At 43.2% G+C, this 14,576-nt stretch overlaps 1 protein-coding gene across 3 annotated transcripts in view; it reads right to left on the bottom strand.

Moving 5' to 3' along the window:
* The window catches only part of chd1 (chromodomain helicase DNA binding protein 1), a 145,268-nt gene that overhangs the window by 58,431 nt on the left and 72,261 nt on the right, over positions 1-14,576 (bottom strand). For all 3 annotated transcript variants that reach the window (XM_056290539.1, XM_056290540.1, XM_056290541.1), the window contains exons 24-25: positions 6,166-6,207; positions 3,985-4,118 (exon numbers count right to left, since the gene is read on the bottom strand). In XM_056290539.1, coding sequence (XP_056146514.1) covers positions 3,985-4,118; positions 6,166-6,207 — 176 coding nt within the window. The remainder of the gene's footprint in view (positions 1-3,984; positions 4,119-6,165; positions 6,208-14,576) is intronic.

Genomic DNA, 14,576 nt, shown 5'->3' with positions numbered 1-14,576 from the left:
GTATATTATTTCTACATTTACATTACATTACATTACAGTCATTTAGCCGACGCTTTTATCCAAAGCGACTTACAATAAGTGCATCATTTAACATAGGAAATCAGGAGAACTACTAGTCATCAGAGGTCATAAGTGCATCTTCTCTCTAAACAAGCATCTAAGAGCAAAACCAGTGCTAAAGTAAAAGCGTGAGAAAGAATTTTTTTTAAATGGGTGAATACAGTAAGTGCTACGAGCAAGTAACAGGGCAGTAGTTCTTAAAGAGGTGAGTTTTCAACCTGCGCCGAAAGATGGGCAGCAACTCCACTGTCCCGACATCAGTGGGGAGTTCATTCCACCACTGTGGGACCAGGACAGAAAAGAGCCGTGACCGGGTCGGTCGGCAGTTGGGGCCTCTGAGCGACGAGGCAACCAGGTGTCCCGAGGCAGCAGAGCGAAGTGGTCAGACGGGGGTGTAAGGGCTTGACCATGGCCTGGAGATAGGAAGGAGCTATTCCTTTCACTGCCCTGTAGGCTAGCACCAGAATCTTAAACTGGATGCGAGCAGCTACTGGGAGCCAGTGTAGGGACATGAGAAGGGAGTTGTGTGGGAGAACTTAGGGCGGTTTCTGAACAAGCTTCAGAGGTCTGATGGCTGACGCCGGGGCACCAGCAAGGAGGGAGTTGCCGTAGTCCAGCCAAGAGATGAGCAGAGCCTGGACGAGCACCTGTGCCGTCTCGTTGGTGAGGAATGGGCGAATCCTCCTTACATACTCTCACTGTAGTACTTTGTATTGTTCCAGAATTTCTACTTCAGTACTCAGTAGATATTTCATCATACTTACTTATGTTTAAGGTCACCAACAAAAATAATTAGGTTTAACCTTCATGTTCCCTAAGTAAGTAAGACCTTTATGTTCAACAGAAGTAAGATTTGTGTTTATTTGTATTTTTGACGGGATTTCCATTGCTCATATTGTATTTTGTTATTTACCTTTAGAACTACATGACACAAAGCTGTACAAGGCGCAGCAGTAGTCAATATGTCACTGTTTGCTCATCTGACTGGAAGCCTGTGATGATGCAACCAACCCATCACAAAAGTTTACAGGTGATGCAACCAACCCATCACAAGAGTTTACAGGTGATGCAACCAACCCATCACAAGAGTTTACACGTGAGGCAACCAACGCATCACAAGCGTTTACAGGTGAACAACATTCACAATCTGTTCAGGCTGAGTCCTTCTGTTTTAAAGAGGTGTCTGTGCTCCCAAAGTGGATTGAAATGGTCAGTTCACATTACAGAAGGTACACATGGTTGAAAGCCCAGTACTCAGTCCAACAGCCTGCTGGATTTGTTTGCTCTTCCACCAACACACAGTAGAGGACCAGCAATGGACGCCTGTAGGTCAAGGGAGCTTAACTTCTCTAGTTGTTCAATAAAACCTTTTCCCAGCAATTCTGGCTGCTCTTGGGAAATACCATTTAATACACATGTGCAATGATTTCTTCACAGGCGGTTGAGCACACAAGATTTGCTGATTTTTAAAAAAAAATTTTTTAGACACACCAAATCAGACCAGGCCGGCTAGTTTTGTTTTTTTTACTAACAGATTCAGTACTGTTACTGCTAATGTTGTTAACCTCTCGAATAGCAGAATCACCACGATTAGATATCACAAATATCTTAATATCTCAACTAGCAGAATCACCAGGATTAGAACTCCAGGCTTGGGGGTGTGTCGGTGCTTCAGCTGGTGTGTTTTGACGGGCCTCACTAATGTGGCATTCACATAAAATCCATGAGCCGGGAAAAGGCAGGTGGCAAAACGGAATGGGAAACATCCCAAACTGCACGAAAGAATGGCAGGATGGTTTGTACAAACGTGTTTTTGTGTTTGTTTTATTTAACACTAGAACGGCCGGGATTTCCTTCCTACCTAAAATGACCACAAGCGGTCAAAATGACCGCAGTAGTGTTTAAACTCTATATTGTGTCAAGATAAATACCCAACTGAGATATTAATGCATTACATATGTTAGTATGTCTGTTATAAATCTAACTGGCACCAAAACGACCATTTTAACAACTTTAATACTATTTTCAAACAATTTAAAATGGCCACTGTCCAATGCCTGTAAATACTGCAAGGCCTCGGTGGTAGTCATGGTGTGTCTGTAACGGCGTCTGTAACCAGACATGTTGGAAATAATCAAACATCAATTTTAGACTATTTGTCTGCACTGGAGAACGCTAGTGTGGTTCTAGGACACAGCAACAAACTCCACGAAGGAAATGATGTGACTAACACATAAATACTGACATGACGCACACCATCATGCGCAAATTACAAGTGGCCATGTTGACCGCTCATGGTCGTTTTAGGTAGATCTTATCATGACTTTTTTTCCCCTGTGCAACTGATCTAAAACTTATGCAAATATATGCAATTTTAGGAGAATTAAGGGAGCGGCAGGTCTGTATCCCCCCCCCCCCGCAAAGTTATTAAACTTTGAAAATCCAAATTTTGGTTTTTCTAGTGTTAATTAGATACAGCTATTCTGTCAATCCATATACCTATGAAATAAATCTGCCATCTTTTCGGTTTTGTGATGTGCTACATAACAGCCGGTTGTAAATTTGGTCCTGGAGGATGGCAAAAAGTTAAAATATTTTACCTTTGGACAGCAGTGCCGTCTGCCGTTTTTTGGCATAATTTGCCGGTGTCGTCTGATTTTACTTTTTCTGCTCTCATCCATAATAATGACTTCCGGTTTGCCATCTGCCATTTACTGGATTCCATGTAATGCAGCAAGCATAAGGGATGCTGAGTTTACCTTTCAGTCCTGACTGAGGAGGAACAGTTTCCTTTGCACCTCAGTGGAGATTAATCCTGCGCTACATGCTGATGGTGATCTGAGCTCATTCCACAGTGGTTCAAATGTGTTGTCCAGTTGTAGAGACTGTGGTGGGGGAGGATTCCTGTTTTTCTTCCTTTCAGAACAGTCTGGATGGTGTCTGTTTAGCACGAGGGTAAAGGAGTGACTATGTATGGATGGCAGGGCAGGGCAGCCAGTAGCATTACTAATCACAGAGCATTCAATCTTTTCTCTGTGTCAGATGGATTTAGTTTTAGGTTTTGCACCTAGTTCATGCCAAAGGGAAATACTCACAGCTTGTATCCCCAGTGAAGGGTTGTCTGTCTCCAGTGTTGGTTTAGCAAGTCATAGCAGTTAAGCCCTTCATTAGCAGCCTGCTAAACAGAACCGCATTGGGCGGATGCTAGCTCAGTGTTTGGGATTCATGGTAGCATTGTGTCATTTCCACAGTACTCGTTCTCTTCTAAGGACGAAGAAAGTGCAACTTTCTTAGTTTTGAGCACCGCGACCTTCTGGAGCACTCATGACAGTCCATGAAAGGCAATGAACACGCAGCAAGGGGGCTTTTTTGTTATGATGAGGGTGAACTACTAGGGTAAGCGAAGATCTAGGCCATGCTAAGGTGATTCCTGTGCTAGTATGCCACATTAGTATAAATGGCTAACTAAACTGGTAGCAAGTCTGGCATATAAAGCAGATCTGAAATTGTGTGATTCTGGTCATGGACCATGTTAAAAGGTTCATATTAGGATATCCCGGTCATTAACAGAAGTAATTGACCAAGATTTCAAAGCTAAGACTAAAGATGAAGAAAAGTTGCGAGTTCAGCGCTTGAAAATCTTCATGCGAGGCACTGAAAAGTCGGAAAAAGCGACTTCGGTGTGGTCAAAATTGTGCCAAGTGGTTGGAGTGAGGTACTGATCTGCGTTAATCAATCTGGAAAAATGCCTAACGCCATGCTCTTACCCACAACGGTGTCGTTAAACTTGCTGAGTTTTATGAATATGGGCCTGAGTCTTTTATCCCCGAAAAGACCCAATATGACTGTAGACTGTTCCAGAAAGGAGTAGTTGCGCCTTAACAGCATGAGGGATGAATAACTGAAAGGAAAATGTTTTCTAACCTGAGGTCTTCTCTAGTCCACAGGGGTTCTCCTGGAGGGTTCTTACACAGCCGTTGTGAACAGTCTCTGCTAAGCGCTTCAGGTCATGTTCAGACTTATCTACAAGCTCAGCATCGCGAGCAATTGCGTCCAGCCTGAGAAATAAAGATTTTCATTAGCTAACTGTTGAGCATTTATAACTGGACAATTCCTTAAAGGACAATTTTCATGAAATACTGGTCCAATACATTAAAACCTTTGTTTTCTTAGGTCCATAGTTGCTTTATCTAATGGGTTTTAGTCAATAATTGAATATTTACTCTGTTTCTGACATATTGGTCATGAAACACAACAAAGCCCAACTGCTCCTCATCACATGACACATATGGGTATGTACCTTTACTTTGAAGGTGTGTGTGTGTGTGTACACCAGTTTTTTCTATCCTAATGTGGATATTTGGTCCCCATTAGGATAGAAAAAAGCTGAAACCGCCTACCTTGTGGGTTCCTGATGAGGAAAAGCGCCTATTTTAGGGTGAGGACTTGGGTTTCGGGTTAAGGTTAGAAATAGGATTGGTTAAGGTCAGGGTAAGGGTTATGGTTAGAAATAGGATTGGGTTAAGGTCAGGGTAAGGGTAAGGCTTAGGGTTAGAAATAGGATTGGGTTAAGGTCAGGGTAAAGGTTCGGGTTAGAAATGGGATTGGGTTAAAGTAAGGGTCAGAGTTAAGGTTAGAAATAGGATTGGGTTAAGGTAAGGGTAAGGGTTAGGGTTAGAAATAGGATTGGGTTAAGGTCAGGGTAAGGGTTAGGGTTAGGAATAGGATTGGCTTAAGGTCAGGGTAAGGGTTAAGGTTAGGAATAGGATTGGGTTAAGGTCAGGGTAAGGGTTAGGGTTAGGAATAGGATTGGCTTAAGGTCAGGGTAAGGGTTAAGGTTAGAAATAAGATTGGTTAAGGTCAGGGTAAGGGTAAGGCTTAGGGTTAGAAATAGGATTGGGTTAAGGTCAGGGTAAGGGTTAGGGTTAGAAATAGGATTGGGTTAAGGTCAGGGTAAGGGTTAGGGTTAGAAATCGGATTGGTTAAGGTCAGGGTAAGGGCTAAGGTTAGAAATAGGATTGGGTTAAGGTCAGGATAAGGGTTAGAGTTAGGCATGTCGTTATGATGGTTATGGTCAGGGTAAGGGTTAGGGTTAGGGATGTAGTTATGATGGTTATGGTTAGGGTAAGGGTTAGGGTTAGGGTTAGGCATGTAGTTATGATGATTATGGTTAGGGTACGGGTACGGGTTAGGGTTAGGCATGTAGTTATGATGGCTATGGTTAGGGTAAGGGTTAGGGTTAGGCATGTAGTTATGATGGTTATGGTTAGGGTACGGGTTAGGGTTAGGCGTGTAGTTATGATGGTTATGGTTAGGGCAAAGGTTAGGGTTAGGCATGCAGTTATGATGGTTATGGTTAGGGTTAAGGGCTAGGGAATGAATGTAGTCAATGAGGGGTCCCCAAAAGTATAGGGAGACATGGTGGGTGGGTGTGTGTGTGTGTGTGTGTGTGTGTTGGGGGGTGAGTAGCGTGGAACACCTGCTCATTTGTGCGTGTTGTCATGTTTCATAATTTCTTCACTTACTACTGATATTTCCTATACTAAAGTCTTCTAAAAACCAACAAAATCCACAAATTACAAATAATAACTTTTAGAAAATAAATAATTAAAGAGAAACAGCAGATCTAATTTCTGCCTTATTATGTTTGAGCAGCATAAGGCAGGAATGCTCACATACAGGCTATTTGTTAAGTGATTGTTTTTTTCCATCTACCATGTGTGATCGGGTAAATTACAGAGAACATGTGCACTAGTCATCCATCATTTACCACTCGCTTGTGTTAAAGAAATACCACTTTAAACAATTCTTTGCTTTGACTGAGCATAATATGCATGGTTGGTTTTAGATAGAAAATACCAGAAAACAATGTGTTGGGAACGTGTTGTGTTTGGGTGCCAAGCAGTGAACTAAAGTTTAAATTCCTTCCCGGACAATGCTGAGATTCACTGTAGCGTCTGTAGATGTTGAGTGAAACTAAACTCTTCTGACTGTAGCGCTCAGATGGAGCACGCTACACTGATGTGCTATCTGAAAACAGAAGTGGAGCTTCACTAAAACCAACCACTGGGGGGGGGGCTTTAGCTGATAAATGTTGAGACTTACCTTTCAAGTGGTCCACCAAACTTTTTGTAACTTTTAACAAATCTGTGGACAGTTGAAAAACATGTGGACATGTTATTTGGAACATCGTGACTAAAGAGTAACTTGACTTTAGACAACTTTAATGAGTCTGCGGTCACACGTTATTTTACGGTCCAGTACACTAGTGACACGTAACAGTGACGAGCCATACTTTGTATCAAATTAAAAAAAAGGTGTAAGTAATTTATTCTTTATTAGACAGTAAATAAACACTTATACTCTAACTACACACCGTACATATACTGCTGGATTACACCCAAAATATATATACTGAAACACTGTTACACCACATTATACTCTTATTACACACCAACCACATCTGCTCATTACGTCACATGTCCCTCAAAGCCTGGAGTCCTGTGGAGTTTGTAGGTAAACACAATTCCTCGACTCTCAACTCCAGCGGGAGCGCACCGTGTGCCATGGAAAGCCATGAGAGACACAGTCTTCCTGTTTGGTTGAAGGCTTGCCAAACAGTGAAATCAGCTAGTGTGTAGTCCGGCTTGGATGAAAACCTGCATACACATGGCTCTCCATGGCACATGGTTAGCCACCCCTGCTCTACTCCCATACCAGTTGAGACATCACACCATCTAACACTAGAATGACCCCGTCTTTGATTTTCAAAGTTTAATAACTTTGTGGAATAAAAAAGATACAGACCTTCCGCCCCCGAATGCTCCTAAAACTGTATATATTTGAATTAAAATCAGTTTTGGATCAATTGCACAAAAAAAAAATTATGATGAGCTCTACCTAAAACGGTCATGAACAGTCAACATGGCCGTCTCATAATTTGTGAGTGATGGTGTGCGTCATGTCAGTATTTATGACGTGTGCTGGTCGCGTCATGTCAGTATTTATGTGTGTTGGTTGCATAATTTCCTTCGTGAAGTTCATTGCGGTGTCTTAGAAACACACTAGCATTCTTCAGTGCAGACAAATAGTCTAAAGTTGATGTTTGATTATTGCAACATGTCTGGTTACAGACGCCGTTACAGATGCACCGTGACTACCACCAAGGCCTTGCAGTATTTACAGGCATTGGACAGCGGCCATTTTAAATTGTTTAAAACAGTATTAAAGTTGTTAAAATGTTAATTTTGGTGTCAGTTGGTTTCATAACCGACACACTAACATATGTAATGCACTAATATCCCAGTTGGGTATTTACCTTGACACAATATAGAGTTTAAAAACCGCGGTGGTCATTTTGACCATCCATGGTGGTTTCAGGTAGGGGTGAAGTCCCGGTCATTTTCATGTTGAAGCAAAGCTTCCTTTTACATCGCTGAGGGCACCAGTATTACTGGTCCATCACTGGGTTCATTTGCACAGACCTTCGCCCATACAGTGTAGTCAAGAATGAAGGTTTTCGCCAAATGCTTCACACACTGGAACCAAGATGCCACAGCGAGTAGAAAATATTTCAATGTAAAAGATATTCCAGTGTTGTATGCAGAGACGAGAACAAAGGTGTGTATTTTGTCATGTGTGTATTATTTTTTGAGAGAGAAATGTGTATTTTTTGCATTAATGTATTTGGGGTTTTTTTTTCTGTAAATTTACTTTACACAGAGTGAAAATGTTTTAGTGAGGCATAGTTGTAACCTTCCTTTACACATTTTAACCCAGAAGTGTTCTGCTGTCTGGCAGTCAGTCTTTTACCACCTTAGGAATACTTTACCCTGGAATGATGACACACGTGGACATGGTGAAGTTGCAGTCAGTGTGTGTGTGTGTGTGTGTGTGTGTGTGTGTGTGTGTGTGTGTGTGTGTGTGTGTGTGTTAAAGAGTCACTAAGCTAAGACTCTATGCACTCTGTTGTACATTCTGTGTAACTGACACCACAATGCAGTGAATAATAATTCCTAGTTTTTGTCTGCTTAGGGGCATCTTTTCTTCTTCACTTACACATATCGTGATGTATTGTAGATGGCTGTCTTGCAATGTATCAAGTAGTGCAGTATCGTGATCCTATTGTTACCGTGGGCAACGTATCATGAGTTACTCTGTGATTCCCACACCTATTTATCAATACTACACAGTAAAATAACGTGTTTTCCCTGCGGGACGGGAGAAGACACTGGATCAATGGAGCTCTATTGTGCAAGTGTGAAAGGTTAGAATGTTTGCGGTTGCAGGCAGGAGGGTAACACACACACTGCGGTTGCAGGCAGGAGGGTAACACACTTTGCTGTTGCAGGCGGGAGGGTAACACACACATTGCTGTTGCAGGCAGGAGGGTAACACACACACTGCGGTTGCAGGCGGGAGGGTAACACACACTGCGGTTGCAGGTGGGAGGGTAACACATGTTGCTGTTGCAGGCGGGAGGGTAACACACACATTGTGGTTGCAGGTGGGAGGGTAACACATGTTGCTGTTGCAGGCGGGAGGGTAACACACACACTGCTGTTGCAGGTGGGAGGGTAACACATGTTGCTGTTGCAGGCGGGAGGGTAACACACACATTGCAGTTGCAGGCGGGAGGGTAACACACACACTGCGGTTGCAGGCAGGAGGGTAACACACGTTGCTGTTGCAGACGGGAGGGTAACACACACATTGCAGTTGCAGGCGGGAGGGTAACACACACTGCGGTTGCAGGCGGGAGGGTAACACACACTGTGGTTGCAGGCAGGAGGGTAACACACTGCGGTTGCAGGTGGGAGGGTAACACACACTGCGGTTGCAGGCAGGAGGGTAACACACACATTGTGGTTGCAGGCGGGAGGGTAACACACGTTGCTGTTGCAGGCGGGAGGGTAACACACACATTGCAGTTGCAGGCGGGAGGGTAACACATACACTGCGGTTGCAGACAGGAGGGTAACACACGTTGCTGTTGCAGGCGGGAGGGTAACACACACATTGCAGTTGCAGGCGGGAGGGTAACACACACTGCGGTTGCAGGCGGGAGGGTAACACACACTGCGGTTGCAGGCGGGAGGGTAACACACAATGCGGTTGCAGGCGGGAGGGTAACACACACTGCGGTTGCAGGCAGGAGGGTAACACACACTGCGGTTGCAGGCGGGAGGGTAACACACACTGCGGTTGCAGGTGGGAGGGTAACACACACTGCGGTTGCAGGTGGGAGGGTAACACACACTGCGGTTGCAGGCAGGAGGGTAACACACACATTGTGGTTGCAGGCGGGAGGGTAACACACACATTGTGGGCGCAGGCAGCAAACGTCAGAAATCTAGCAGAAGTGGGATTAAGAAAACAGTCCCACGGGCTTTAATTTGGGACAAATTACAGCAGAACTGTACCGTAAACTAAAGTAAAATCCATATTTATTTCCCACTGTTATACCTTATGAGAGGGTATTTGTGAAATATTACAACAGAACTGTTCCATAAACTACAGCAGGGCTCCTACAGTTTAAGGCAATTTAGATTTTAGACTTTTTAAGACGTTTTATTTTGTTTTTTTCCCCCCTTTTCACTCAAATTGTACTTGGCCAATTACCCCACTCTTCTGAGCTGTCTCGGTCGCTGCTCCACCCCCTTTGCTGATCCGGGGAGGGCTGCAGACTACCACATGCCTCCTCTGATACATGTGGAGTCACCAGCCACTTCTTTTCATCTGATAGTGAGGAGTTTCACCAGGGGGATGTAGCACATGGGAGGATCACGCTATTCCCCCCAGCCCCCCCCCCCCGAACAGGCGCCCCAACTGACCAGAGGAGGCACTAGTGCAGCAACTAGGAGACATACCCACATCCGGCTTCCCACCCGCAAACACAGCAAATTGTGTCTGTAGGGACGCCCGACCAAGCCGGAGGTAACATGGGGAACATTTTTAATGCAACCCAGACTTTTAAGACCAATTTTACAATAACCAAAATTGAAGAAACCCCCCCCCCCCACATCAATTAGTTAGGGTTAGGTACAATTTTGTCTAAATGTTTATTGTAACATAAAACGTGACTTTTTTTGGTCCAGTGAAAAAGTTAATGATCTACTTCAAAAACCATGAAGCATCAGTAAAAAACATGAAGCAGCAGTAAAAAGGCACAATCGGCTGAGAACTTTAATTCTGAATAGTCCTTTAGTGAAGCATCATATCATAGGACAACATGCTTACAAAACAGAATATGTCCCTTGCCATTTAACTTTTCCTTTTTCACAGCTATGGCGTGAGTCTTTTTCACAGCTATGGCATCAGTCTGCAGGCTTTCAACAATTCTGCCTCCAGAATTAACGTCACACAGATCAGAATAGTTGAACCAACAACACTCATATTTTGTTTGCAGCCAGGATGCCCAGAACAGCGGAGCCACTGTCGACAGCTAGCTAGCTGTCACTGTGCCCCGGATGACATGGGGAAGTGCAAATTCAATGAAAATTGGCTTTTCAACCAAGATTTCACAGCATGGCTGAAATTGGTACCAGACAAAGTATACAAGGCATGGTGTATTTTGTTCAAGAAGCGTTTCAAACTTGGCACAATGGGAAGAAGAAGGGGGGAAAACTGTCTGCGGTGGCGAACATTCTGCAGGATGATGCCGATCCACTCGCCACACAAGCTGAGGGAAAGGTTGGCACTCTGATGGCACAGCTTATCACCAAACCAAACACGCAAAGGAAACGGCATACAGAAGAAAAGACAGAATTACAACAGGTGGAGGCACAACTGACGAAAGCCTGCAGATCCATGCCATAGCTGTGAAAAAGAATAACCACGTTAAATGGCAAGGGATAGAAGTATGCTGTCCTATGACGTGATGCTGCACTAGAAGACATCATAATGGATGAATACACTAGAATAGCTATTGGAATTATAGTTCACGTGTCAGGCAGTTGTGCCTTTGTACTGATGATTCGTGATTTTATGTTGTTTTATGTTATTGTTTTCCATGTGTTCCACTCCAGAAAGTACAAGGCCACACCAGAATACCTGGGTATTTGGATATTCATTCATTGAGGTTGGGTAGGTATTCAGTTTCAATTTTGGAATTTGGATATTCCGGGTTGTTTTTGTTTTTTTTTGCTTAATGTAGGGTTTTTATCTTCTTTTTTTGGCTTAATAATATGGAAAGATAGGGAATAAGAAAAGAAGCGAAAGTCAGTCTACTTAAAGCCCTCGTCTGGCCAGTGTTGTCATATGGAGCTGAAAGTTGGACTTTGAAAAAAGCGATGGTAAACAGGATTGAGGCTGCAGAGATGTGGCTTTATCGTAGGATGCTTCGAATACATTGGACAAAGAAACGAATGAATGCGAGCATCCTTAATGAATTAGAAACAAAAAAAAGGACGAATGGCACATATAATGAAAAGAAAGCTACACTAAATGGACAAAAGTATTGGGACACACCTCTTAATCATCTAATTCAGGTGTTTCATTCAGACCCATTGCCACAGGTGTATAAAATCCAGCAGCTAGCCATGCAGCCTGCATTTACAAACATTTGTTAAAGAATGGGTCGTTCTGAAGAGCTCAGTGAATTCAAGCGTGGTACTGTCATAGGATGCCACCTTTGCAATAAGTCAGTACATGAAATTTCTTCCCTGCTAGATATTCCATGGTCAACTGTAAGTGGTATTATTGAAAAGTGGAAGTGCTTAGGAACAACGGCAACTCAGCCACGTGGCAGACCACGTAAAGTCACACAGCAGGGTCAATGAGTGCTGAGGGGCATAGTGCATAAAAATCGCCAATGCTCTGTTGACCCAATAACTGCAGAGTTCCAAACTTCCTCTGGCATTAACACCAGCACAAAAACTGTGCACCAGGAGCTTCATGGAATGGGTTTCCATAGCTGCATGCATGCCTTACATCACCAAGCAAAATGCCTAGCATCAGATGGAGTGGTATAAAGCACGCTGCCATTGGACTCTGGAGCAGCAGAAACGTGTTCTGTGGAGTGACAAATCACGCTTCTCTGTCTGGCAGTCTAATGGACGAGCCTGGGTTTGGCGGATGCCAGCAGAACATTACCTGCATGACTGCATTGTGCCAACTGTAAAGTTTGGTGGAGGAGGGATAATGGTATGGGGTTGTTTTTCAGGGGTTGGGCTAGGCCCCTTACTTCCAGTGAAGGGAAAGCTTAATGCTTCAGCATACCAAGACATTTGGGATAATTCTATGCTTCCAACTTTGTGGGAACTGTTTGGGGAGGGCACTTTTCTGTTCCAGCATGACTGTGTCCCAGTGCACAAAGCAAGGTCCATTAAGACATGGTTGGGTGAGTTTAGTGTGGAAGAACTTGACTGGACTGCACAGAATCCTGACCTCAACCCCATCGAACACCTTTGGGAGGAACTAGAACGGATATTGTGAGCCAGGTCTTCTCGTCCAACATCAGTGCCTGACCTCACAAATGCTCTTCTGGATGAATGGGCAAAAATTCCCACAGACACACTCCAAAATCTTGTGGAAAGCCTTCCCAGAAGAGTGGAAGCTGTTATAGCTGCAAAGGGGGGACCAACTCTACATTAATACCTATGGATTTAGAATGGGATGTCATAAAAGCTCCTGTAGGTGTAATGGTCAGGCGTCCCAATACTTTTATCATTCTTTGGGCATACCCGTCGTCCAGGTGGAAGCAAATTAATGAAGACAGAGATTTTGGGAACTACACCAGCAAAGTGTAAGAGAGTCCGACAAAAAGGGCAGTATCATGACTACGTCAGAGAATGGCTTAGTCTGAAAATATCGGAGGCAACAAGAGGAGGACAGAGAAAACTGGAGGAGACTTGTTTGGCAAGCATGTCATCCTGATGGTGCCAGCAACCCTCACTAACAAGGAAGCCTTAAAGAAGGCTATCAATAAAGGCAAACTGCAAAATAACATTTGTCAGCCCATTCTTGTACTATATTTATACTTTTTAATTGCACTGTCGGGATCACTCACAGCAGTGATGTCATGCTTCAGTTCAGCTTGGCGGTTAAAGGGAAGACAAAAAGCCGAATACCTCAGCTGTGTGGTGACACTTTAAATTGAGCGATGACAAGGCAGTGTGCCAAATACCATGGTGGCACAACAAGCATGATAAGTCACCTGAATGCTGTAAGTAGTAGGCTGTTCTTATACGGTGTAAAAACCCGAGACTACACTAGCTAGTTACTTAGCTTAGCTCATGTCTGTTTTCCAGTCGCCATTATCAAACTGCTTTTATCCGCCATTTAGACAGTAACGTTACACATGATAAAAACGTGCACTTACTCTGCTTGGAAAATGGTTGCAACTGATCCGAATAGTTAAAATAAAACTTAGGGAGTAATGTGGGAACATCTGGGGCTAAGGCAATTATTGGCCTAAAAAAGCCCAATAATAATTTGTTATGGCCATCTCATTAAAGTTTTGTTATATCAGAAATAAGCTTGTTTTCAATCTGTGTTTGACTCTTGTTGGGTTCGTGTTATAAAACATTAAAGACTTAGGCTAATTTTGACGGAATGTGGAACTTGAGTTGAACCCGCCCACTGCTCCTAGTGTACAGGAATATGGAACTGGAGTTGGCCCTGCCCACTGCTCCTAGTGTATAGGAATGTGGAACTGGAGTTAGTCCCGCCCACTGCTCCTTGTGTATAGGAAGGGTTAAATGGAATATGGAACTGGAGTTAGTCCCGCCCACTGCTCCTAGTGTATAGGAAGGGTTAAATGCAGAGGACAGATTTCATTTCGACGTATGCGAGTACTGACAAATGACAAAAAAGAAATCATGAATAAATATAAATCTTACAAATATAAATCTCAAATCTTGAATTTGTCGGAGCTAGTATGCTGTTTCTGCGTTTCTGTTTCACGGCGCTTTTTCAAGTGATGTCTCAGATTTGTAGCCTATTATAATCGGCATTTATGTAGATCTATACTTTATCCATATAAGAAAAAAATGTCAAAGCTCTTATGTCACAAAAAGTACATAGATTGGACCTTGTTCCACCAAATCCCTCAGGATTACAAACATGCATAAAACACGCCACACCTTTTGGAACATGGTTTCAATTAACAACTAACAATACGAACAACAATACTGTAGAATAACAGAATCCTTAACAATTAATATCTTTAATTAAACCAAAAGACACGTGTTGCACCACTATGCCGTCCATCTCAGCCAACAACGAAGATGTGTGGCTGACTCTTTCCCAAGTAAGGCCCCCCGCCAAAGCTCTGAGTATTTGCTGTTGATTACTACCAAAGCTTTGGAGCCCAAAAAGTGGTATTCAGGGCAACCCTAAGAAAGTGTTGCTTTTTTCCAACATTTGAAGTAAATCATCTAACTTTTTCACTGGACCAAAAACGTCTTTTTTTATGTTACAATAAACATAAACTGTCCCTAACCCTAACTAATTGATGCTGGGTTTTTTTTTTTATTATTGAAAAATTGGCGCTTGACATTCTGAGTGGCATTAAA

The sequence above is a fragment of the Lampris incognitus genome, chromosome 12, assembly GCF_029633865.1.
Source record: "Lampris incognitus isolate fLamInc1 chromosome 12, fLamInc1.hap2, whole genome shotgun sequence".
In the NCBI taxonomy this organism is placed as follows: domain Eukaryota; kingdom Metazoa; phylum Chordata; class Actinopteri; order Lampriformes; family Lampridae; genus Lampris; species Lampris incognitus.
This window is presented reverse-complemented; position numbering and strand designations above follow the sequence as displayed.